The 22,493-nt window shown below is 45.8% G+C and overlaps 7 protein-coding genes across 8 annotated transcripts; 3 read left to right on the top strand and 4 right to left on the bottom strand.

The window, feature by feature from the left end:
• The first annotated feature begins 4,031 nt into the window (after positions 1-4,031).
• Positions 4,032-5,636, top strand: TrAtP1_009444 (uncharacterized protein). The gene is made up of 2 exons (XM_014091441.2): positions 4,032-4,255; positions 4,365-5,636. The coding sequence occupies exon 2, from the start codon at positions 4,649-4,651 to the stop codon at positions 5,444-5,446; it is 798 nt and encodes a 265-aa protein (XP_013946916.1). The 5' UTR covers positions 4,032-4,255; positions 4,365-4,648; the 3' UTR covers positions 5,447-5,636.
• Positions 5,637-6,091: 455 nt separating this feature from the next.
• TrAtP1_009443 (uncharacterized protein) lies at positions 6,092-7,257 on the bottom strand. Its single transcript, XM_014091442.2, has one exon. The coding sequence runs from the start codon at positions 7,128-7,130 to the stop codon at positions 6,258-6,260; it is 873 nt and encodes a 290-aa protein (XP_013946917.2). The 5' UTR covers positions 7,131-7,257; the 3' UTR covers positions 6,092-6,257.
• A 569-nt stretch (positions 7,258-7,826) lies between these two features.
• TrAtP1_009442 (uncharacterized protein) lies at positions 7,827-9,894 on the bottom strand. The gene is made up of 4 exons (XM_014091443.2): positions 9,753-9,894; positions 8,988-9,674; positions 8,748-8,933; positions 7,827-8,697 (listed from the first exon to the last, which is right to left on the bottom strand). The coding sequence occupies exons 2-4, from the start codon at positions 9,150-9,152 to the stop codon at positions 8,080-8,082; spliced, it is 969 nt and encodes a 322-aa protein (XP_013946918.2). The 5' UTR covers positions 9,153-9,674; positions 9,753-9,894; the 3' UTR covers positions 7,827-8,079.
• Positions 9,895-10,859: 965 nt separating this feature from the next.
• On the top strand, positions 10,860-13,265 carry TrAtP1_009440 (uncharacterized protein). The gene is made up of 2 exons (XM_014091444.2): positions 10,860-11,341; positions 11,401-13,265. Exon 2 carries the CDS (start codon positions 11,439-11,441, stop codon positions 12,963-12,965), a length of 1,527 nt encoding a protein of 508 aa, XP_013946919.2. The 5' UTR covers positions 10,860-11,341; positions 11,401-11,438; the 3' UTR covers positions 12,966-13,265.
• TrAtP1_009441 (uncharacterized protein) lies at positions 10,994-11,317 on the bottom strand (the record flags this gene model as incomplete). Its single annotated transcript, XM_066114284.1, has 1 exon — positions 10,994-11,317. The coding sequence occupies one exon, from the start codon at positions 11,315-11,317 to the stop codon at positions 10,994-10,996; it is 324 nt and encodes a 107-aa protein (XP_065970378.1).
• Positions 13,266-18,806: 5,541 nt separating the features above from the next.
• TrAtP1_009439 (uncharacterized protein) lies at positions 18,807-22,233 on the top strand. 2 transcript variants are annotated; one of them, XM_066114282.1, is made up of 5 exons: positions 18,807-18,997; positions 19,053-19,186; positions 19,240-19,427; positions 19,488-20,616; positions 20,674-22,233. In XM_066114282.1, the coding sequence occupies exons 1-5, from the start codon at positions 18,929-18,931 to the stop codon at positions 20,933-20,935; spliced, it is 1,782 nt and encodes a 593-aa protein (XP_065970376.1). In that variant the 5' UTR covers positions 18,807-18,928; the 3' UTR covers positions 20,936-22,233. The 2 variants fall into 2 exon arrangements, with proteins under 2 accessions (XP_065970376.1, XP_065970377.1); XM_066114283.1 differs by having other exon boundaries at positions 18,807-19,186; positions 19,240-20,616.
• TrAtP1_009438 (uncharacterized protein) lies at positions 21,384-22,037 on the bottom strand (the record flags this gene model as incomplete). Its single annotated transcript, XM_014091447.2, has 1 exon — positions 21,384-22,037. The coding sequence occupies one exon, from the start codon at positions 22,035-22,037 to the stop codon at positions 21,384-21,386; it is 654 nt and encodes a 217-aa protein (XP_013946922.2).
• Positions 22,234-22,493: the final 260 nt, after the last annotated feature.

Raw genomic sequence — 22,493 nt, 5'->3', positions numbered from 1 at the left:
GTCAATCATTTCAAACTCACTGTTTAGAAGACATCCAGCTTTTAAATCCATTTTGCTTTTTGGGTTCCAAGTCAAGCAGCTGGCAACAAGAGTCGGGTATCCGCGGGGCCTCATGTTGACAGAAGCACCAGTTTTGATCTTGAGGGTGAAGTAAGGTACTCTATGGATATTATTACCAGGCGATATTCTTCATTATACAAGACATAGGTAGCAAAAGCAAAAAAAGTTTAAAGCAATTTAGTGCTAGCTTTCACAGGTAGTGCGCTACTAGTAAGACCTATAAGCATCTACCCAGGTTAACATAGAATGCGGAGAAATCAATTTCGACGAGGTTCTGGTGAGACCTACAATTTTCTACTCATAGTAAAACAAACCTATTATATTCAAATCGTAATAATAACTATACCGTTTCGATCAAAATTGAATAAACTACAAACTGCATTCTTTTCATTCTATTGTCTATTGAATTGGCGGTGCAGGTAACAACTTTTGTCACATACGATTATGTAAATCTACCCGGGATACGTCGCAATTAATTTCAAGGCTCTGTACATAAATAATCTAGAAATAGAAGAGCTGCAGTTCATATCTTCTATATGCTACATATTTGCACAGTAAAATCGAAACCTGGATTCATACGTAGGGCAGGGGAGTGGGCTACTTCCTGACCAGGGTTATCTTTTTACTTAGTTTGTCAAATCGACGATTTTTCTCCACGCGTGTGTGTATGTGGCTTGTTATTCTCGCGGCAGTGAGATCTTAATTTCTATCTCTCTTTCAGGCGTCGCGCTAGTTTGCTGGTGTCTGCCCCGACCTTTCCTAATAAAGAAATACAATTCGGAAGACATCCGTAGTGCTGATGGCCTCCGCTCTTTGCGTTAGATAATTTAGAGTTAACATCTATTAATGATCATGAGAGGTTATGTATGTTGACTATAATTAGTGTATCGAATCTTGGACGGTGATGAACGCAAATGGTTTCGTAGGTAGGTAATCTAATCTTATTGCTGGCATCTAGAAGGACATCAAGCTGCCTGAATTATGAACACTCTCATTATTCCCGGTATGAAAGCTATGTCTTGAATGGAATTGAAGGGTGCGAAGTTTTCAACTACACTCGCATCCAAACAGTGCCAAGTAACTCAGTTGTACTGTAAAAGGCGACGGGATTTTTGGCCCTACTTTAGGAAAGTTTTATAGCGTTCTCAGAGACGTTGAAAGATGGAACGGCCGTTGACGGGAAAAGTTCCTTATCGGAGTTCTACTATGTATATATAGGACTGATAGTCAATGTTGTTGATCTGTCTAAACTGTGACGATGGATGGAGATAATGCTATGATTGCTAATCTTGGTTCAAGTGGGGGAGTACGCGATAAACCTGACCCAAGTCTAGGGATCGAAGCATGAGATATTGGTGATAAGCTTCATACACTATTTGTCACATCGAAACAGATATCGTATACTAGGACCATTTCGTTGCACGTTATTTAATGTGACCATACTCTAGAGCTACGCGTATCGCAATGATTGGGTCAAGGCATAGAACAGCATAGCCATAAAGATGTTGTAGAATCGTATCGAAGAAATTGATAGAAAGGATCTAGAACCTAGCCGCAATGATACCTCATAATCTGTTTGGCGTAAAAGGTGACCGGCTATTAAGCATGAATTGAAGCTTAGCTGATCTGCGTTGGGCAAAGATGTAAATGTTGTTTGTATATGTGCATGTCGTTTAGTTTGTACAGAGTACCTGTATGTAGATCACTCTCATCCCTGTGATACTAATGATACATTGGTGGTGGTATAGCGCATGAGATGCCGGATCATCAGTAAACTAGCGATGCATGTACTATACGGCTTCATACTTTGTCCTGGCCAATTTTCTAACATGAATTTTCCATGTGCTCCGAAGTTATTCTTCTCTTTGTTGACGGAATTGCAAGTCTGCCATCTAATTAGCTATTACGCATATACTATTGGGGATACGCAGCCATAGTCGCCATTATACACAAAGACGGCGCCGCAACTGCTCGTGCCAGTATCATCATATGTCAATACAGCCTCGATTGATTCGATGTCATGGTCACCCATGACAAAAGGTCTTGTCTCTAGCAGCTGTGTGGGTTCGAGTCTCATTTCGGCTATTGGGGATGATGGACTCTGACGATGGGTAGCCACTAGGATATGTACCTGAAAATAGCCAACTCTTGTCATCTGTTCCAGTGACTTAATACAATATCAAGTCCTTACTCGCGTTGCACTATCCAAAGTAATATACGATAATATTGATACCGACCCAGCCCAATTAAATTAAGATCGAGTGGGTGGTAATCTTTTTAATCTCTGTATTAACGATTGGGTCTGCAAATCATGCATCTTGAAGGCGTGAGAGCTAGACAGTATTATGTGTATGTAGTTACACACTCTTCACATCTGAGTATGGTGAATAATAATAAAGTACTTGTCATCGACATCAACCAGTAGTACATTTCCACAAGCTTATTGGAGCGCTTAGATTTGCACTGCAGACACATGCGGTGTAATTGACCCTGATACCAGGGGTTCCAATGGCCACCTCAGGCAGCTTCTCTCAAGGACAGAGAAATCTACCAGTATATTCTAAAACCTCTCCTCAGCAGGCATCAGCGCATTCCAATTCCTTCAATGACCTCATCGCGGGGAAAGGGAGAGAATTCAGATTCACGACACCCTCAAAGTGTGCCGATTGATCCGTTGGAGGCGTCCTTTGTGGGCTGACTACCGGCCCGTGGACCGCCCGACGCATGCAAGACCTTCAGCCTGCGGCAGTCGAGTGCAGGGGTCGATGATCTAGATAAGGAAGGAGATTAGGACTATTAGACAACCCTCAGGAAATTACACCAAAGCAAAGGACCCTTTCCTTTAAGCAAAGAACAGGAAACTTCAGAATTCTGGTGGGAAGAGGACGAATTCTGGATTCATGGATAAAAGCCGACTTCTTTAATAGGAGGAAGTAGAATTAAAATATGATACAGTAATATAGAGAAGCGGAGAAACGCATATACTTTCGTAGATGTAACTATCCAAGATCGAATATCAATTCCCATAAGAAGTCAATTCCAACGCGATACTCATTCACGCCAATGTCCCGTATGTCGCCAAGTGTAAACGACGCGTGGACGAGATTTGAGCCATCCAAGCCCCAGTGCGGGCAACCATCTCAAAAGGATCGGCCTTGAGTGTAACGGGAAGGAGCCAGTTTCTACCCATTATAGGAAACGGCTTTTATGCTTCGAATCATGCTAGTCGAAAGAGATAAAGTTGATTATGGAGTAGCATTGTACTATGTTATCTCCGTTTCCTTGTGACTGCAGTATCCGCCACGCAGTTTCATGCGTTACTTACCCCGCCTTCTAATGGCGTTGCCTGGCTGTATAATGGCGTTAGCTCACCCTCACCGAAACGGAATTGCCAGCAGCCTTGAAATGTACAGAGATTGGTTGTGCTTGATATCCTGATACATGTTCCTGCTAGCAACCAGAATGAAAAAGGGGAAGAGAGAGAAATAAAGGGGCTGAAAAACAAACAATCAGATAACAATAACATGACTATCGTTACCTATCTAAAGCACTTAGCAGAGCAAGCAAATAGCTTCGTGGGGGCGCAGCAGCCATGCATGTTCTTAAAGACACTGAACTAGAGTTAGCGCTGGCTTTTCCTCTTGTTAAGAAAATAAGATAGGAGACTATACTCCACCCACCTTTGCAAAGCAGCTTTGCTTGATGAGGCGCAAAGAGAACTACTTGATCCCTGCAGAAGCCCAGCGGTGGTTGAGCTTTCGACCGATTGCGTTATAATGGCAAAAGAGCATGTCTTGATCCAACCGCTAACTACATGAGCTGGTCATGCATAGGAGCTTATACTACAGTGCAAGGGTCAGCCCGCAGCCATACACAAACCAGGCGCCAGCCTACAAAAAGAGTACCTAAACAGAAGAAATGTTACGCTTTTTCTTCTAAAAAAAATATTAATTATTAATTCAACCATATATGGTAGTTGTTAAGTCCAATGCCCGTTTTCTTACACTTTATATACCGGGTGGAATTGCCACGCCAAGCCGGAAGTTGGAAGCGAAGTTAATTAGTAGAGTCTACTCTTATATCCGCCTACAACAAGACTAATCCAATCTCGAGCCCATTCTCTCTATTTCATGCGATGCTTCATGTACTGGGCACACCATTAGCCAGCTCTTATCGGAGATGCTCTCTGTAATAGGCAGGTTGTAGAATAAGGCGCTCAAATCTCGCGATAGTGATCCTTTTGCAAAAGCATTGTATGCATTATACTCCGATTCGACCTAGCAGCTAATGGTGGGTAACTACAGGAGAAGACGTCTTCAACTTCAGACAACTTGCTTTGAATGGCAGATGGTACATTCCTTTTTCGATCATTTCATCTTGGACTCATTGTGAGCTGAGGGATATCGACGGTTGAATCGGCGCAATGTATTCCGAGGAGATTACAACTATATAAAGTCCTACTTGCAGCCTCTTGAACTCAAAAGTTTTGCACGAGCAGCAGCCTTTCAAACAATACCTCAGAGTCTAATCTCATCTCGGTTCAAAGTCTCTCGAATACCTTTTCATCGCAGTTCAACAGCTTTTCAAGATGAAATCCCTCACTCTTGCCGCAAACCTCCTTTTGGTGGCCAGTGCCGCCATGGCAACTCCTCTTGCCGCTCGCAAGCAGGCTGCTATGGATGCTCTCCGCGCCAGGAATGCTGCTCGTCGCTCCAACAAGTTCCAAGCCAGCTCCTCCACCCACGTCAACAGCACTGCCGATGTCGAGTCTACGAACTGGGCTGGCGCCGCTCTCACAACATCAGGCATTACTGAGGTCACCGGTACCTTCACGGTCCCCAAGCCCACTGTCCCATCTGGCGGCAGTTCCAGCACCGAATACTGCGGTGCTGCTTGGGTTGGAATTGACGGTTACTCTGATGCCGATCTCATCCAGACTGGCGTCCTCTGGTGTGTCCAAAGCGGCGAATACCTGTACGAGGCTTGGTATGAGTACCTCCCCGCCTCGTTGATCGCATACTCGGGCATTACTGTGACCGCCGGATCGGTTGTTACCGTTACTGCCACCAAGACCGGCAACAACAGCGGAACCACGACGTTGACAAGCGGTGGAAAGACTGTGTCTCACACCTTCTCCAACCAAAACTCGCCCCTGCCCGGTACCAGCGCTGAGTGGATTGTTGAGGACTTTACCTCTGGCAGCTCATTGGTTCCTTTTGCAGACTTTGGATCTGTTACCTTCACTGGATCAAGCGCTCTTGTTAACGGGCAAACTGTTACACCAGGCAGCGGATCCTCGACTATCATTGACCTGGAAAACTCAAGGGGCCAGATCATCACATCAACATCCATCTCTGGCGGCTCAGTTACCGTCAACTACGAGTAAATGTCAGGACCAAGCTAAATTTGGCAATTTTTTGCGGGGGGAGACGAATTCGAAGAGCATGGGCTCTAGATATACCTTTTCAGAAGCAATAACATTGACCTGCAATTTCTATCTTTTGATCGACTGTGTGAAACTTTAATGATGGGATGCAAAGACAAGTTTTTGTCTCTGAGTACAACCAATTTGACCCCGATAATTCGATGTCGTGACCAAGTGGCTCCTGCCGTGATATTGAACGCGAAATGTACTAACGTCGGCTTCGCAAGCCTGAGAGTCTTGAGTTCGATGTAATTCGTTGTGGGGCAAGTAGGTAGCCTATCTATACTGGAATCTAGGTATTACTGGTTCTTAATTTTATAAGAAGTAGAAAGCTTATGTCTCTGGAACTGGACTCTACTATACTAAAATTAGAAGGTGTAGATCTCCACAAGAGCTTTATAAACCCCCGAATCCTCCATCGATGGCTGTATGTGCTATAGTTAAAGAAGTGGCAGTCAAAGACATCATCACCTGTTTGATGTTCAACCGCTTTGCGTTACATGAAATCTGAAATCTCTACTCTACTCTATTGTTCTCGACCGGGTGGCTTCTAATAGCGCATTTCGTTCACAGAGATGGTGTTTAAACTTACTTAACCATCTTTACGTTAGAGATAGATGGCATATATTGTAAATAGTCTCATATATTACCTATCGTTGATTGAGTAGCTGGACACACCTTCCTGGCCGTCCACAATTGGGCAGAGCGTGCAACCTTTCCACCATAGTCCATGGCTATCAATTCTGATACATTAAAAGCGCTGCTACTATTCTTAGATGCGCAGTTCATAATAATTTAACAATGGCAGGGTGAACAGCAGAATTTCCGCATCTTGATTTGCAGAGATCACAATTTCCTTGCCAGGCGAGACCCGTATCGCCGATTCTTCTTCCCACGGCTGCCCTTCCACTTCGCCCGCACCGTTGACAACAAAAAGCAGTCTTATTGCATTCGCTGAAGCAATAGAAAACTGCCCAAGCTTCTTGATTTTGATCATCTCTGCTCGGGTTTCGCGTTCGGTAAACACCCCAAGCAACTTCTTGAAAGCCATCCCCTCAGTGTTTGCCAGATTGTCTGCCGGGCGCCATGCATAATTGATCGGACTCATGAAGATGGGATTTTTGTAGCGACCCGGTGGGTAGATGAGGCGTCGGCCATTGAACTTTTCCCACAGCGCTTCATATCCGTCTTGCGGCTCATCACCTTCATGGCTCCCGTTTCGATAATATTTACCTCCCTCAAAATGGCCGAGCTGGGCAAGCTCTTTCTGGCCTTCTTCCAACTGGCGATATGAAAGGAAACCTTGGCCACTTGTTCCACCAAACTGTAGAATGAGAACCACCCGCTCTCCTTCAGAATCTTTCTGAGGCCCGTAGCAGACACCTTCGGGATGGTAGACAAGCTCCCCTTCAGCAGCATTTTTGTCAGGGTTAATGGAAATGTCACCCTTATAAGCGTAGCGAAACTGGTCAAAATTATGTTTGTGGCGCGGGGAATAAAACACAACTGACCGGACGAGGGCGAAGAGGTGATTCTCGGGTGTATTTTCTTGACCGATGAATAAGTTTTTGAATGCTAGACCATTGTTACGGTGCTTAAGGGAAAGGTCAGAAAACGGCAAATCTTTGCCGTGAATTATTTCCATTGTCGCCCAATTGGTCGCTTAATTATTGGCCTTTTTTTTAAAAAAATAATGGTAAGCAGCAGGTTTTACTTGATCCTATTGCGATGAGATGCTCTGCTAGGTCACCGGGATAGCGCTTTTATAGTCGGTGGCTCTAGTTTAGTTTCATGAAGGAGAAGAATCCGCCGGCAATTATATCCGTGCCAAAGGTGAGGCTACCATAGAGATTGCTACTTTCACTTTCCCAACAGTGTTTAGCCTCGAATCATGTTTTAGGAAGTGACGTCAACCTATTTCTCTCCATATCTTCAAAGCTTCAGCGGCAGTATAGTAATCCCCATGACTAGACTGCGACTCAATGTGCTGATTTTTAGACTAATGAAGAAATTCATGCTTATTATTGAATTGTCTGGAGTAAACTTGTATTAAAGATCTATGCCTATCTACATTCTCCTGGATTACTTCTTCGCATGATATAAAAGAACAAGTGGTACATGTATTATTTACAACACGAAACACTTTGAGGGGGACCGCCAATCATCTGGTGGGATCGGAGATGAAGATGCATGTGGTGTAGTGGAGAATATTGATGGTTGGCCAGTATAAACCGTCCTGAGATCCTTCGTGCATGAGCATAGCCATCATTAGCAAACACCGATTGAGGAGTGCGGGCACGTATGACGTATCCTCGCATTATCTAGTAAATTTGCCTTTTGTAAATGTTCAGTGGCTTGCATTTACATCTATTCGCAGTTATATACATAGCTATCTCTTATCGAGTATATACTATCATGATATTCAGTTGCTCATTTGCACGTGAATAGTTCCATAAGGTGACTAGCTTATTCGTATTCTCATAAATGACTACGTCTACAATAAAGTGGCAAAACCCATTGTTCCATCATCCACATTGTGGTCAATGTATTTGCCCTGGAAGAACGCCTGTCCAACCAGCCACTGGCTGCCAAAATCAGTTGTCCCGTGGATGCTCGCCGTGCAGTTGTTGCCGTTCTGGGTAAAGGCAAGGGCCTCGGGCAAGATGTTGAAGTTGTTGCCATTGAATGACAGCCCAATGGTGGGCGGCGCATCGCAGGCGTAGTAGCCGGTGATGCCATTGCTGTTCTGCACTGCCTGGATACCGGCCTGCTGGAACAATGTCTTGACCTGCGACGAGGGTCCGAAGATGACGGTCGTGCCGGAATCTGTGATGATGGAGACGCTGCTGCGGACCGTCTTGCCATTCAGCGTGACGTCGCCGGTGACGATCCATTCGTCGCTGGCGGACACTGAGACCAGGTCGCCGCTGAACTGGTCCGTCGCTACAGTGCCGTAGTAGAGCGTGCCGGTCTCGTCGGCGGTGAGAGCCAGCCCGAAGCGGCAGGACGACAGCGAGCCTTGGTCGCACAAGCTCTGGAAAAAGGGCGTTTCGCTGAGAGCGCTGCTGTCGATGCCTGCGTAGCCAATGAGGCCATCGTGGGGGGAATGTCGGCGGCGAGGAGGGGCTGTCGACAGATCCGAGATACTGCTGTGAGACGGTCAGGTTGGCGTCGTGTTGGGTGATGACATCCCGGTAGACTTTGCCCGCAGCCTGCGACTGTTCAGTAACAATTACTACTTTGTGAATGTGCTTCCGCCTACAGTAAGTGATCCAGATCCATCGGGATTTGTCGTGGCGTAGGAGATGCGAAAGGGCGTGTTGGTGTTGACCGACTTGGGGCCGGGCTTATAGACGCCGGGGTTCAGCATAGCATCAGAGGAGCCGGTATCGATCAGGATCTCGAGGTTGGAGCTGCCGCCGATGGTGAAGTTGGAGAACCAGAAGCCCTATTCAGATTAACATCTTATCTAAGAATTGCAGGCTATAACAATGTCTATTACCTGGTCGGCAACCAAATTGCCTGTTGCAGCGGTCACCCGTCCCTTTGCTGCAGCGATGTTCTTCGCAGCTACGGCATCGACCTTCTTGAAGTGCAGCGGATGCGAGAAGTCGGCCTTGACGGCCTGGAAGGCGGCCAACAGCGACAGAACCGTTTTCAGAGACATGGGGGGCTAGATTTCTCACGAAGAAATAGACTGCCAAGAGATTCAAAGATTGACGAGGAGAAAATTGCCCGAGATCCATCTAGATATATGAAAACTCCGGCGCTTCCATCGCACATCACTGACGACAATCATCATCGGCACTTGTTCAGGGGCATGTGGACTTTTGCAACGCGCAGTAATGCTGACCTTCTCGATTGAGTGGTGAGCGGCCGCGGTAAGTCGCATTGTAAACAGAGCCATGATGAATTGGGCTCGGATCAGCAAGGCAGCTGTCCAAAGTCTTAGGTGCCCCATAGTAAACATGTGAAAAGTCCCTTGAAAAGTTCCGGTTTATTATCCATTTTGAAACAAATTCAATGCACGTGATCTTTGACAGGTGAAGCTTCGAGGGTAGCTCAAGTTGATGCATGATTCTAGCACCTGATGCAAGGATAAAATGCTGATGCTAATACGATCTCGGTCCCAAAGATTCCTTATGGTTATGCGCTTTGCTGAACCGAGTGTACGCTCAATGTTCTAGACCTAGACTGATGGTGATTAGTATCTCATACCAACCCGCTCTGAATCACCACATGTACGGTGTCTGCTGCAGATTCTCACTTCAAAGGCTGTCCCGTGTAAAAACTATGTGCATTGTCAGAAAGAGTCGTGGAGATAACGTGCTGTAATCGAGTCATTCGTAACACTATGCCCGCTAAGACTATGCGCCATCAAGCCTTGTCACGCTTTTCGCTTGTGTACATAGCGATCGAGATGCACCGAGAAGTTTAAGAATAATTCTTGGCTCCCGAAATTAATTACTAGCTTTGAAGCTAAGCCTACACCTAGTGTCGACCAATCGCTATCTCGGCTGTAAGATCTAAATCCGAGGCCTCTCACTGATCTCAGAGTTAACAACGCTTGTAGCTTCCCCATACAAAAAAAACATTTCTGCCGGAATATTCGTATTCAATAAGTGAAACCACTTCATAAGGATGTCTAGCTTTGGCAATAAATCCGATGAACCGAATAGGTGCTGAGCTGAATTTGACTTGGTTGAGCATAGCATTCTCTGGGCGCGCTCATACATAGTAATTAACAGAATGTTAGGTATAGAGGCATAGCAAAATACATAAAATAAATTTGCCATTGTTATTTTTTTATTCCGTTTACAGTTTAAATAGACTAAGATGGCATAAACCCGTTTGCTCTTCATTAAAGATTTGAAAGATGTGAAATCCTCAACGGCATGTCCCTCGTATTATACAGACAAACGTCCAATTACAATATTCTCACCTGTTTTTCAAAGTCTACAAATTGAAATGACACAATAACAGTTGCGAATGCTGATATCATGGTAGATAACAGGATCTCACATCCATCTGGCCCGTGATTTGGGTCTCGACCTCCATGGACAGCGAAACATGTATGGGGCCAATGCCATGAATAATTTTCAACATCTTACTCACCGGCAAACATACCCCCTGTCAAAGCCATGGTATAGAAGAAAAGCTAGATGGCTGTCAAAAATACCTGCAAGTTGCTAGTTAATCAAGGGAGCGCGCAAAGTAGTTGGAACCACATTCGCGAGCTGGGCAGCTAGCACGGCATAGCCACCCCCATCGGCTCCCTACCGAAATTTTTTCTCAACACAAAATGCCTCACGTAGTAATTGCTAAGATTAAAGAGAAGAGAAATTTTCTAGGAAGCTAGAGACCCGAGGGCTGATTATGATGGAGCCGCCTATCGCTGCCTGGCGCTGTTAGCGGTGTAAGCTCAGGAGGCTCAAAGCTTTATATATAAAATATTTTTCTTGGCGTTTCTTTTCTTCAATTCAAAATAACGTTACAAAAAATATTCTTTTAGCATAGCTGGTCAAGCATACGCTCATACTTTCTTGCAAACGTTTGGTCAATTTCCAAGAACCAGCTCTGGCTTTCCAGGTTCTTTATTGTCCACAATACGAAAACATCAACGCTTCGTGGTCCAATCTGTGCCACGAAACCACAACGCTGGCGGACTTCATCATTACCAAAAAGCTTCTTCTTACCGCCTCGGCCCTTTTCGAAGCTGCCGATGAGCTTTGGCCGCCTTAGGTCGATGGGTGACTTGATGGAAGTTGCGACGTGAATAACTCTGGCCTTACTCAAGGCCGTCGAAGGCGAAGACACTCGAAGAGGTATCATAGACTCTACAATAGATTAGAAAGAGTGAGTCCAAGAAGCCAAGTGGTAATTGAATGGATCTAACATATATTGTAATTATTTAGAAAACTCGTACCCGACCCTCGCTCAACACACTCCAAAGATGTTCAAGCAAATAATCGGTTTCTTTGCTTCTCCTGGAGCCAAAGGAGCCATTGAAGATGCTGCACCAACTCAGTACATCTTCACTGATCCTGTTACCTCTGAAGAAAAGAAGTCGGGTGTTATCTGTGAAACAGAACAAAGGACACCTGCAAACAACATCACTGGCTATGTTGATCGTGTGAAGAAAGGCAGGCTCGACCGGTGGCTTGATAGAGTTGTCAAGGCATCTGGCTCTCAGCCTGTCTTCTTCATCATGATTGCAGGTCTTCTCGTTTGGGCTTTTCTTGGCATTCCCTACGGTCAATCCGACAACTGGGCTGCAGTCATTTCCGACGTGCAAGCCATCATCAGCTACTTCTTTGACTCGCTTCTTATGCGTCAACAACTCAATGGCTATGAAAGACAGGTCCGAATCTCCGCAAGCTTGAGGTCCCGTGTCAAGAGTCAGAAGCGCATGTTGCGACAGATTCTTGCCAGCAATCGTTACAACAAGCCATCTTTTGACGAGATTGAGAATTCTCATTCAGACAAATTTGATCTCCATCTACCTGAAGAGAGCTGGATCAACCGAGCTTCCAATCGTACCGCAGCAGTTCTAGGCCACTTTGGCACTATTTGCGTATACTGGATTTGCATCTTCATTTGGCTCGGCTTCGGGCAATACTGCAGCTGGAGTGATCGCTGGCAGCTCTATATCAATTCTGGAACTTCGGCACTCATGATCTTGATCTTTACTTTTTTGGCCAATATTCGCGAACGCCATGATGAATATGTCGAGAAGTGCATGAATGCTATATTCGAGGTCGATTCGGACGTTGAACTGAAGCTCCGCATGCTCAGCGGCGACACCGAACCCAACTCCACAGTCGTTGTTCCGGCGCCTCCTTTGGGTACTTTCCAACGAATCATCTTTTACTATGCAGATGTTGTTGGGACTCTTGTTGGCATCGCACTGCTATTCATTGTCTTGGTCATTTGGGCCGGCATTGGCCCTGTTATGCAGTGGAATAACAACTGGTGGCTATTCATTGGCACCTACGCTGGTTTGATCGGGTTGATTGACGGGTTTGTCCTCCGAAACGTTCAACAGCGGTTGCATCAGTATGAACGACTTGCTCTAGAAGAAGCCAAACTTGAGGATACCGGTCTGTCAGATGAGATTGGAGTGCCTGCGCCAGAGAACGCCAAGGCCAACCACAGCTCTATCAATTATCGCCTTTCTAACAAAATGGGCATCATTTGCGCTCACGAAATCACTGTTATACTGGGTATCTTGCTTGTCATAGGCCTTGTTATTGGAGCTAGCGCAATGAGGTGGACTCTTACCGGACAGTTGATCTGCAACATTCCTCCTAGCATCATCGAGTCGTTCTTCATGATGATTCTCATTACTGGTCACAACCTTTCGGAGGCTGACTGGCGCGCAGATCTGCACCACATGTACTTGTGGCGTCTGCGACTCTACGGGTTTGTTGGCCGATTGACGGATGAAACTGGTGGCGGTAGTGATAGCCAAGAGCGCTAAACGCTGAGATTGAACCGTAGCAGGTGAGTGCTACGGTACAAAAATGAGCAGGGTATTTCGGGTTCTATCAACCAATAGTTAGCATCTTCAAAGCTGTGAAGCTAGATTTACAGGCTCAGTGTAGACCAATCGATATGCCGACTAAGGTCTCATTCCGATGCTTCCCATAAATCCCAGAGTTAACAATGCTATTTTTCCTAAGTGTTCTCTATTAGCCATGGTGAGATTGCGGCTGCCTACAGGGATCATTGTGACTTTAGCCGCACGGGTTATCGCAACCTAAAACCCGCACTGATGCCCAAGCCCAACTTCTTTAAATACAAACTGTGCCTGGACTCTCAAGTTACTTTTGTTAATAACTTGTATCGAACACGGCTCACGAACACCACTGTCGCTTAACCAGCGATACATTGATACTAAATCAGCAGTCGCTAATATGGCAGCTCGCAAGCCGTCCCGCCCCTACAATCGCGAAGAATTTGAAATTGCGATTGTTTGCGCCAAAGACACTGAATATAATGCCGTCTGTCTTCTAGTGGTCGATTTTTGGGACGAAGACGAGGACCCCTTCGGCCGAGCTATAGGAGACAAGAATATATATACAACGGGTTACATGGGAGGATTCAATATTGTTGTTGTTCTTTTATGCAACCCAGGCAAGGCCATAGCTGCAGGTACAGCGGCCAGTCTTAGGTCAAGCTATCCTTGTATCAAACTTCTGTTATTAACTGGGGTATGCGCTGGCGTGCCAAATGCCGAGGACAAAGAATTACTACTTGGCGACGTTGTTATTAGTGGAACAGTCCTTCAATATGATTTGGGTAGTCGTTATCCTAACGAGTACGTTGAAAAGGATACGCTTGAAGATCGTCTAAGTCGCCCTGATAAAAATATACGAAATCTAGTCGCTATTATGAGAACAGAAGTGGGCTTACATCGCCTCGAAGATAAAATGTCGTTCTACTTAAGGAAGATTCAGGATCAGGCATCCAAGAAGGGAAACCAACGAAGACAGAAGGATAAGGCGACTTATCAGTATCCCGGGTCTACGAATGATATGCTTTTTAACCCGGCTTATGTTCATAAGCATTACATTTCCTCATGCATACAATGCAACATCTATACAGGAACCAAAAGTCTTCCGTGCGAGCAATCTAAAGAGATACCTTGCGTGCAAACCGGGTGCGATAATAGCTATCTTGTTCCTCGAGAACGCCTGAGTTATAGAAAAGAGTTAGAGGATAATGGCGATTACATAGCTTCCCAGCAACCATCTATCTTCATAGGAAGGTTTGGATCCGGCGATACAGTCTTGAATTCAGGAGTTGAGCGTGACCGCATCGCTCAAAAACATCAAATCTTAGCTTTTGAAACAGAGGGAGCTGGGATCTGGGATGAACTTCCTTGCATCATCATCAAAGGTGTATCGACGTATGGAGATGGCCATAAGATGTCAGTGGATTGGGAGAGCTTCGCTGCCGCAACAGCTGCATCCGCCGCAAGAGGATTAATTGATCGTTACCCCCAGTCGGACAAGTTGCCTTCGGTGGATTTCAAGCACGAAGCAGATCGAGCATGTCTCAGAGATCTATATATCACCAGCCCTCCGGATGATAAGGCCCGTATTGAGCAGACAAAAGGCGGTCTATTACACGATGTATATGCCTGGGTACTCGAAAATGACGCATACACGCAATGGCACCACAATAACGACAATGAAACGCGTCTCTTATGGATTAAAGGCGACCCTGGCAAAGGAAAGACTATGTTACTGTGTGGCATTATTAATGAGCTACAAAGTACTACCAGCAATCTATGCTATTTCCTATGTCAAGCGACGGATTCTCGCCTTAATAATGCATCATCAATCTTACGAGGGCTAATGCATATGCTTATTTCCAAGCAACCATCGTTGATTTCCTATCTAAAAACTGAATACAGCAAATTTGGGAAACTTTTGTTTGAAGATTCAAATTCGTGGACTATCCTATCGCGAATCTTCTTCAATATGCTTCAAGACCCCATTACCAAAGATTTAACTATTATTGTTGATGCTTTGGATGAGTGTCTAGCAGATCTACCACTTTTTCTTGGCTTTTTACAAAGCTCTTCAAATCTTCAAGTCAAATGGCTTGTTTCGAGCCGTAACGAGACAGATATTCAGGATATACTAGTCCGCAATAACACCAAACTCATTATAAGTCTAGAGCTTAATACAACTTTCATATCAAGCGCAATTAGTCTTTACATTGAGTTCAAGGCAAACAGTCTATCAAAGATCAAAGGGTATACACCAGCTGTACAAGGGTCTATACAAGAATACCTTTCACAGAACGCCGATGGTACCTTTCTTTGGGTTGCGTTGGTCTGCGAGCTACTTGCAAAAGCCCCCTCCTTTGATCCTCTTCCAAAATCTGCGGAATATCCCCGAGGGCTCAACAACCTCTACGAGCGCATGATAGAAAAGGTTCTCAACAACGAATCAGACTGGGGTAGGCGGATTCTAGCTATTAGCACTGTCGCGCGCCGACCTCTGAGCCTACAAGAGTTTGAGACTCTGAGCCCTTTCCCATCAAAAGTCGATAACATCGAGCTCTTGGAAAAGCGCTGGGAGGAAGCGTTGGGCTATTGTGGTTCTTTCCTAACTAAAAGGAATGGTATCATCTATTTTATCCATCAGTCTGCTAAAAATTTTATTCTGGACAAGGCCTCCGATCGACTATTTCATGGCGGTATCGAGCTTGTTCATAAGCATATTTTTAGCACTTCTATATCTGCAATAACGGCTACTTTGAGAAGAGATATGTATAAGCTGGCTAAGCCTGGCTTTTTACTCAATGACCTGGATGGCACTCCGAGCCCCGACCCATTGGCTGCAGTTGGATACTGTTGTATCTATTGGATTGACCATTTTGAAGACTCAATATCACGAGCCAGTGGCACCCAAGGCCATGAGATGATATATAAATTTCTCTTGAAAAGGTTTATCTACTGGCTTGAGGCCCTAAGCCTTCTAAGGAATGTTTACTACGGTCAGGCAGGACTGCAGAAGCTGAAGAGGTTATTGGTGAGTTAGATATAATCGATCATTAGAGGTAAAGCATAGACTAACAATATCGTTAATTAAAAAGCCTCAATCGGAGTTGGTCTGGGATGCTCATCGATTCCTTCAAATGTTCGGCAAAGTTATAGAAGATGCTCCTTTACAAGTTTATGTGTCGGCCTTACTTTTCAGCCCAGCTAAAAGCATCATTCGACAATCATTTCAGGCGGAATCTCCCCATTGGGTTCGAATCCTACCGAATGACCTGAGAGACTGGACATCGTGTGTACAAAAGTTTGACGATCCTCATAAAGATAAATTTCTCGCATCATACCATTATTTGAGTGTCTCTTGTTGCGATACCTGGATAGCATCCGAAGGTCTCAATGATATCCAAATTTGGGATGTTAAAACGGGAAGATCCATGCGAAATATTAAAGCCTATGCACATCATTACGTCTTTTCTCCATGGAACGACGACGAGTTAGCAGCCATGGACATTGATGAGAAGAGGCTGATGATCTGGGATGTCTCTTCTGGCAAACTCATCCGACAACTTCAACTTCCACTACAGACGATAATGAGGGATATGTCATTTTTTCGCTCCGAACCTGGAATCCTTGGCGCTCGTCTTGAAGACGATGATTTGAACAGCTTTGTTGCTGTATGGGATACCGCAACGGGTGAGAGGATCAGCAATGATTTAATGAAAGGCGATTCAGACCACTTTATGTTTTCACCTATTGGTGGTAGAGTGGCATATGCTTATCTGGAGCGTGGGAAAAATCGTAGTATTCAACGTGGAGATTACACTATCTCTGGTCCTCACCGCGGGGACACCATCATATGCGGTCTTGATAAAGCTAATGTTGTTCATACATCGACATTTGGCGAGCTCCGTGGATATGCCTTTCCACCCTTGGGTGACTATCTAGCAGCCTTATTCGAACCTTCTCGCGGGGCCGACTCTATAATTATGTTATTCGACACTACAACAAATGAAATCTACCGGAAAATCGAACTAGCCAGCCAAGCAAATGGAATAATGGCATTTTCAGCTGACGGAAACCTACTTGCAGTGAGCATGTATGGCGTGGTAGGGCTCTGGAATATCAGGTCGGGCCAATGCGTACAGAAGACTAGAGGGGAATCGTATCACCTCGAGTTTTCCCATGACAGCAAATGGTTATTTTCCGCGTCTAGCGCTTCCATTGATGTTATCGAAGTGGGTCGACAAGAACTGTTCTCGCCGGACCCAGCTTTGCGCGATAACAGACCGGGCACAGTTCTGATCTCCCCTCAAGGTGAGCTCCTTGCGTCATGGCAAGAAGATGTCTTGAAGATATGGAAGCTAGACTCAATGGCCCCTATGCATGAGCTTCAAGCTCCACAAGTCGGTATACTGCTTATTAGGGCCGAGAGTCACGTTGAGTTTTCTCCTGATTCGACAAAGATATTTGCCAAGTCCCTCTCGTCCTTAAAACTATGGGATATCTCTTCCAAGACTGAAAAACGAGTTTTGGATGTAATTGAGAGTGAACAATCAGTTAATGTTTTCTCCACGGGACTCGGTAAAACCATCTTCTCTCCTGATAGTCAGTTCTTGGCTTCTTCCAGGACCCTGCCGCAATCACCTGATGCATCCTCTCCGTCTGAGAAATACAGATACACACACATCAAGGTCTGGGACACAGTCTCGGGTAAGCTTTTGATGTTCTTAAAAAGCAAATCTATAATCGGAATTGATCTCCAATTCTCCCCAGACAGCAAGCGAATAGCAATCTCCTTCGACTTTGATGATGATGGTGTTCGAACGACTAGGATCGAGGTTTGGGACATTACATCGAGTTCAGGAACGAGTTTAGTCGTTCTCTCTAATGCGAAACTAACTGATCACTTACATAAAAAGATTGAAGAGCTTGAAAATGGAGCTTACAAAAGTCGATCCATCCATAAACCACTATCATTCTTGGACAATCACCATTTGATATTCAGACACAGACATTATACAGACGAAAGGGAACATTCCGATGTCATTATACAGATTGTGTTGACAATAAGTCCAAGCGATACGCCAAGAAGCGAGATTGATGATGAAGCCCTTCTCACCACAGAGGAACCATCATTCAATATCGATTCACTGCGTTCTTGGGTAACTCTTGATGGAGAGCGGCTTATATGGCTTCCCCCTGAATATCGGGACGAAAGAAGCCGCCATTCTCGGTTTAACTGCGTCGCAACATCGAATAATTCCAGGCCGCTTTCTATCCTAAGGTTTTGTTGCAGTAAATGTCCCAAGCAAGCGATAGCACCTGGTGGGCCAACTAAGTGCGCATCGAATGCATCGGCAGAGGTATATACGTATAAGCGCAAGATAGATGGTGATCCCATTATCTTGTGCCTTGAAATGGACTCGCCAGACAATGAGATGCTGGAACTAGAGGCAAAGAAGAAGGGGACTCTGAAAAAGGAATGGTATCGGTTAAAAACTCGATTTTCAACTAGCAAAGCCTAGTTATGCCATGATAAAATTTGCAATGGCAATGAGAAGACTACCAGCGATCTTGCAACTAGTGAGCCAACATGAAACCATAGATTCCAACAATAAACAGCCTTCAGCCGCTGCGGAGAATGACGCTGAACAGTTGCATAGGCAATTGGGCTCTCGAGCAGGCCTATCAAGGTGGAACAAATCAACGCATGGAAAAGTGTGGGGCTTGGAGTCTACTGAAGGAGTCTGATTTATAAGCCATCTCCTGTCTGCTCATAACGAGAGAGCTAATGAATACCTCTGTTGGAGCTGATCAAGGTATTTTCTCAGGTTGCTGTAGGTCACTAAGCAGTGAAGCACTTAAGCCCAGACTTCTTCGAACCCTCGCCTTACACCTTTTCAATCGGGGCGACCTTCAAACAGCAGGCCATGGAGTCACAAACGAGTTTCAGGGCTCAACCAAGTTCTAGTTCAGAAGAGCGGCCAGTCGTCGTTGGTGTGAGTTAAGCCGAAGTTCATTGCTATTATGCCTCTGTTGACGGTGTAATACAAGGCCTGCGACATGTGTCGGAAGAAAAAGATCCGCTGCGAGCCTACTCCACAAGGATGCAGTCCATGCACCAAATATGGCACAAGGTGTCATTTTACGCCAATTGCAGTGAAGAGAAAGACTCGCAGACCAGCTGGGTCAGTATGCCACTCCAGCCCCATGGAGTTCACCTTTGTTAAATGTTGCGCAGCTTCAAATACATCGCACAGCTCGAGAAAAGACTTTTAGGAGTAGAGGCGTTGCTAGGAGAGAGGTCGCTGGGAAAGCCAATTGTACATGACATGAACTCGCGTAAAGAGCAGACGACACACGCAGCATTTCTTAACACAGCGGCATTGATCAAATCTCCCAATGGAAATAATCCATGGGCACCAGAGAGTAAGCCACATACTCCCTCGCCCAAACAAACGAGCAATCTGGGGTTTAACCTTGGAGCAGCATTTCGGGTACACGACCACAACGAACCTGATGTTTCTACGCTTGGATATATAACTGAACGTATGTGGCCTCATCCCGCTCCTGAATTACACCCAGTTTCTCTGCCAGCGCGGCAGCAGCTTCCCACAAAAGCAGTCGCTATAGAGTTGATCGAGGAAACTTTCAACAACTATAATAGGTTCCTCCCGCTTTTTGATGAAGAGGACTTCTTGAGAGAGTTTCAACTCAAGTACTCGACTTCCAACCCTAAAGACGCTGGTTGGTGGGCATGCCTCAATGTTGTGCTGTCGATAGCTCATCGTCTCCGCTCCATACGCGCCATAGATCCGACACAGGATCACATTCTGGCTTTTGGTTATGTGCAAAACGCCCTCAGCGTCGTCTCTGAGCTGAACGTCTCTGACCGCAGTCTCTCTGCCGTCCAGGCTCTGGCGGGCATGGCTTGCATTCTTCAGGGCACACCGGATCCGGAGCCAGCTGCAATGCTCGTTGCTGCTGCTCTCCGCTTGGCACAGGCTATGAATCTGCACAGAGAATGTTCCGGTCTAGGGCTCATGGAATCACAAGCCGAGAAGCGGAGGCGGGTGTTCTGGAAGGTGTACATTCTTGACAAGGATATCAGTCTACGGACGGGCCGACCCTTTGGTCAAGATGACGATGACATGGATGTACGTCTGCCATCAAACACAAGTCTTGAATCAGGTAATATGGACCTCTTCAACTGTCGCATAGGGCTTGCGCTGGTTCAGGGGCAGGTATATAAACAACTATACTCGGTACAGGCTGGACGACAAACGGCGACACAGAGGGCGATTGCTGCACAAGAACTGAGCTCTTTATTATCTTACTGGAAGTCCAGCGCTCAGCTAGAACTACCAGAGGACTCTACGACATTCTCAGGGGCCCAGCTATCAGGCGAGATGATCCACAAGGTGGTCTTAAGACTCACATATATTCATTGCCTCGCAATGATTGATCACCACTTGCCCCCGGCGGCGCAATCTTCCTCCAACCAAGAGCTCAGTCGGTCTGAACCATCATTATCTCCAAGCAGTCTTTGCGTGGCTGAGTCACGCAAAGCGATCCGTCTTGTGGAATCCATCCCTCAAGGAGACTGCGCCTGTGTCTGGTAAGTGATCTCTAGGCAAACAAAACTTTCCTGAATTCTATTTCTGACGCACTATAGGATGCTCCTTCATGCTTTCTTCGCTGCGGCCAGCAGCATGCTCTATAATTTAACACAAAATCCTATGTCGCCTGACGCAATTTCAGATCTCGATCTCGTCGAGCCATTTCTGCGTCTGTTGGAGACACTTGCCAGGGATCCAAGGACACTATCACAGTCCGACGAACTGGTACGAATGCGTCGCACTTGCAACAGCCTAAATCTTGAAGCAAAAGAGGCTGTTCAACTTTTCAGTTTGAGGCCTCTAGCGTCCTCTACATGATTATTTGAGCACGATCAGTTTTTAAAAATCCTTGTTTAGCAACAGTGTCTGTGCATTTGTGCGCTCATCGCATAGGGCAGGTTTGAATCCGGCCAGGGTAGCTAAACTTCTCACGAGACACAGAGCCGATAAGCAAACATCAGCTTTTGAAGACACAACGCTTAAGCCCTCTAAGCTCGTAGTAAATATAGCTATTATGACTACAAAGAAACTATTTCGCATTTATCGTGGGAAATTAAGACAACAAGGGTTAACTCTTCTGGCTATTGGCCGATAAGCTTATTATCTGGCTAGGCCGGTCTCGAAGGAACAAGTCTTTGTGAAGGTGATTAAAACGGCAGAAGTAATTGATTCAACGTCCTGCTTTAACATGATCTGTCTTCATCTCCATCTACCCTCACAGTGGCTCGCCTCTGTAAGGTAGAGATGCCCTCCCCCTTGCCACAGCCTATTTGGCTTCTTGGAGCTTCAGGAGCTTTTGCACACTCGGGCGTGCGAGCATGTTGTCTAGCCACTTCTTGACATGCGGGTAGTCATCCTGGTTGAACTCTTCATTCGGAATTCGCGGCTCGGCGGTGTGCTGCCATGTAAAGAAGGCGATGTCCACGTAGGAGAGGCGGCCACCCACGAACCAGGAGTTGCCATCCGCGTCAGGCTTCTGCTTTGCCAGGTGTCCCTCTAGTACTCCGGTTACGCGGTTAACCTCCTTAACGTAGCGCTCGCGGGCCTCGGGAAGTGGCTGATATATAATAAACCACATCGCCTGCCCGTAGTACGGTCCCTGGCCAGTGGTCTGGTAGAAGAGCCATTGACGAGCGTGGTAGGCTTCAACTGTGCCCGGCACGAAGCTTAGCTTGTGGTCTTTGTCGTAATTTTCTGTCAGGTACTCGATAATAGCGCCCGATTCCCATAGCGTGAGATCTGTATTTGGATCCTGGATAGACGGCAGCCGGCCGTTTGGGTTGATGGCGACGTACTTGGGATTCTTGACGTCGGTAAGTGGGATCAATTCGGTCTCATATGGCAGCCCTAGCTCCTCACAGAGGAGAAGAACTTTACCAGCATTAGGCCCGTGAATTCCCAGCACTTTGATCGCCTCCATTTTCCCCGTTTTGGATGAACGTATATCGGATTATCCGAGGATTGACTGTAGACCGGAGAGATTGCGAATTGACTTGTCTTTTGGATGATGTGGAAACATGAGGCAGATGATAGACCGCAAGATGGACCTGGCTTCACTTCCGTCTGGTCTCTCTTTTAAATACATCGCTTCTTCTCCTGCCTTGAGAGGCCTACACGATTTAACACTAATTTGAAGGATGATCAAGCTGACAAACGTTGAAAAGACAAGATAGTATTCCAGGTCATCATGATGTACCAAAGGAACGAATAGATAGCGAATATACAAGCCTACGCTCGAAGGCAAAAAAACCAGTCGGAGCGGAGGACTCAAAGCCCTCTTCTCCCTTGATAGGTAATCCGCGATAGCACACCCCGCTTCTAATTTTCCTTGCTCGGAGTAAAAAACGAGCAACTTCGTGTAGCTTTAAAAACAATC

Source organism: Trichoderma atroviride, chromosome 5 (assembly GCF_020647795.1).
Source record: "Trichoderma atroviride chromosome 5, complete sequence".
Classification (NCBI taxonomy): Eukaryota; Fungi; Ascomycota; class Sordariomycetes; order Hypocreales; family Hypocreaceae; genus Trichoderma; species Trichoderma atroviride.
The sequence above is the reverse complement of the archived record's forward strand: the minus strand, read 5'-3'. Positions and strand labels throughout refer to the sequence as shown.

Excerpts from the sequence above, each read along its gene's own strand:
- TrAtP1_009444 (XM_014091441.2), top strand. The coding sequence starts at position 4,649 with ATGAAATCCCTCACTCTTGCCGCAAACCTCCTTTTGGTGGCCAGTGCC.
- TrAtP1_009443 (XM_014091442.2), bottom strand. The coding sequence starts at position 7,130 with ATGGAAATAATTCACGGCAAAGATTTGCCGTTTTCTGACCTTTCCCTT.
- TrAtP1_009442 (XM_014091443.2), bottom strand. The coding sequence starts at position 9,152 with ATGTCTCTGAAAACGGTTCTGTCGCTGTTGGCCGCCTTCCAGGCCGTC. Across the intron at positions 8,934-8,987 it reads GCAATTTGGTTGCCGACCAG|GGCTTCTGGTTCTCCAACTT; the intron begins GTAATAGACATT and ends TAATCTGAATAG. Across the intron at positions 8,698-8,747 it reads ATGGATCTGGATCACTTACT|GCTGCGGGCAAAGTCTACCG; the intron begins GTAGGCGGAAGC and ends GAACAGTCGCAG.
- TrAtP1_009440 (XM_014091444.2), top strand. The coding sequence starts at position 11,439 with ATGTTCAAGCAAATAATCGGTTTCTTTGCTTCTCCTGGAGCCAAAGGA.
- TrAtP1_009439 (XM_066114282.1), top strand. The coding sequence starts at position 18,929 with ATGGAGTCACAAACGAGTTTCAGGGCTCAACCAAGTTCTAGTTCAGAA. Across the intron at positions 19,187-19,239 it reads AAGACTCGCAGACCAGCTGG|CTTCAAATACATCGCACAGC; the intron begins GTCAGTATGCCA and ends AATGTTGCGCAG. Across the intron at positions 19,428-19,487 it reads TAATCCATGGGCACCAGAGA|CATTTCGGGTACACGACCAC; the intron begins GTAAGCCACATA and ends ACCTTGGAGCAG.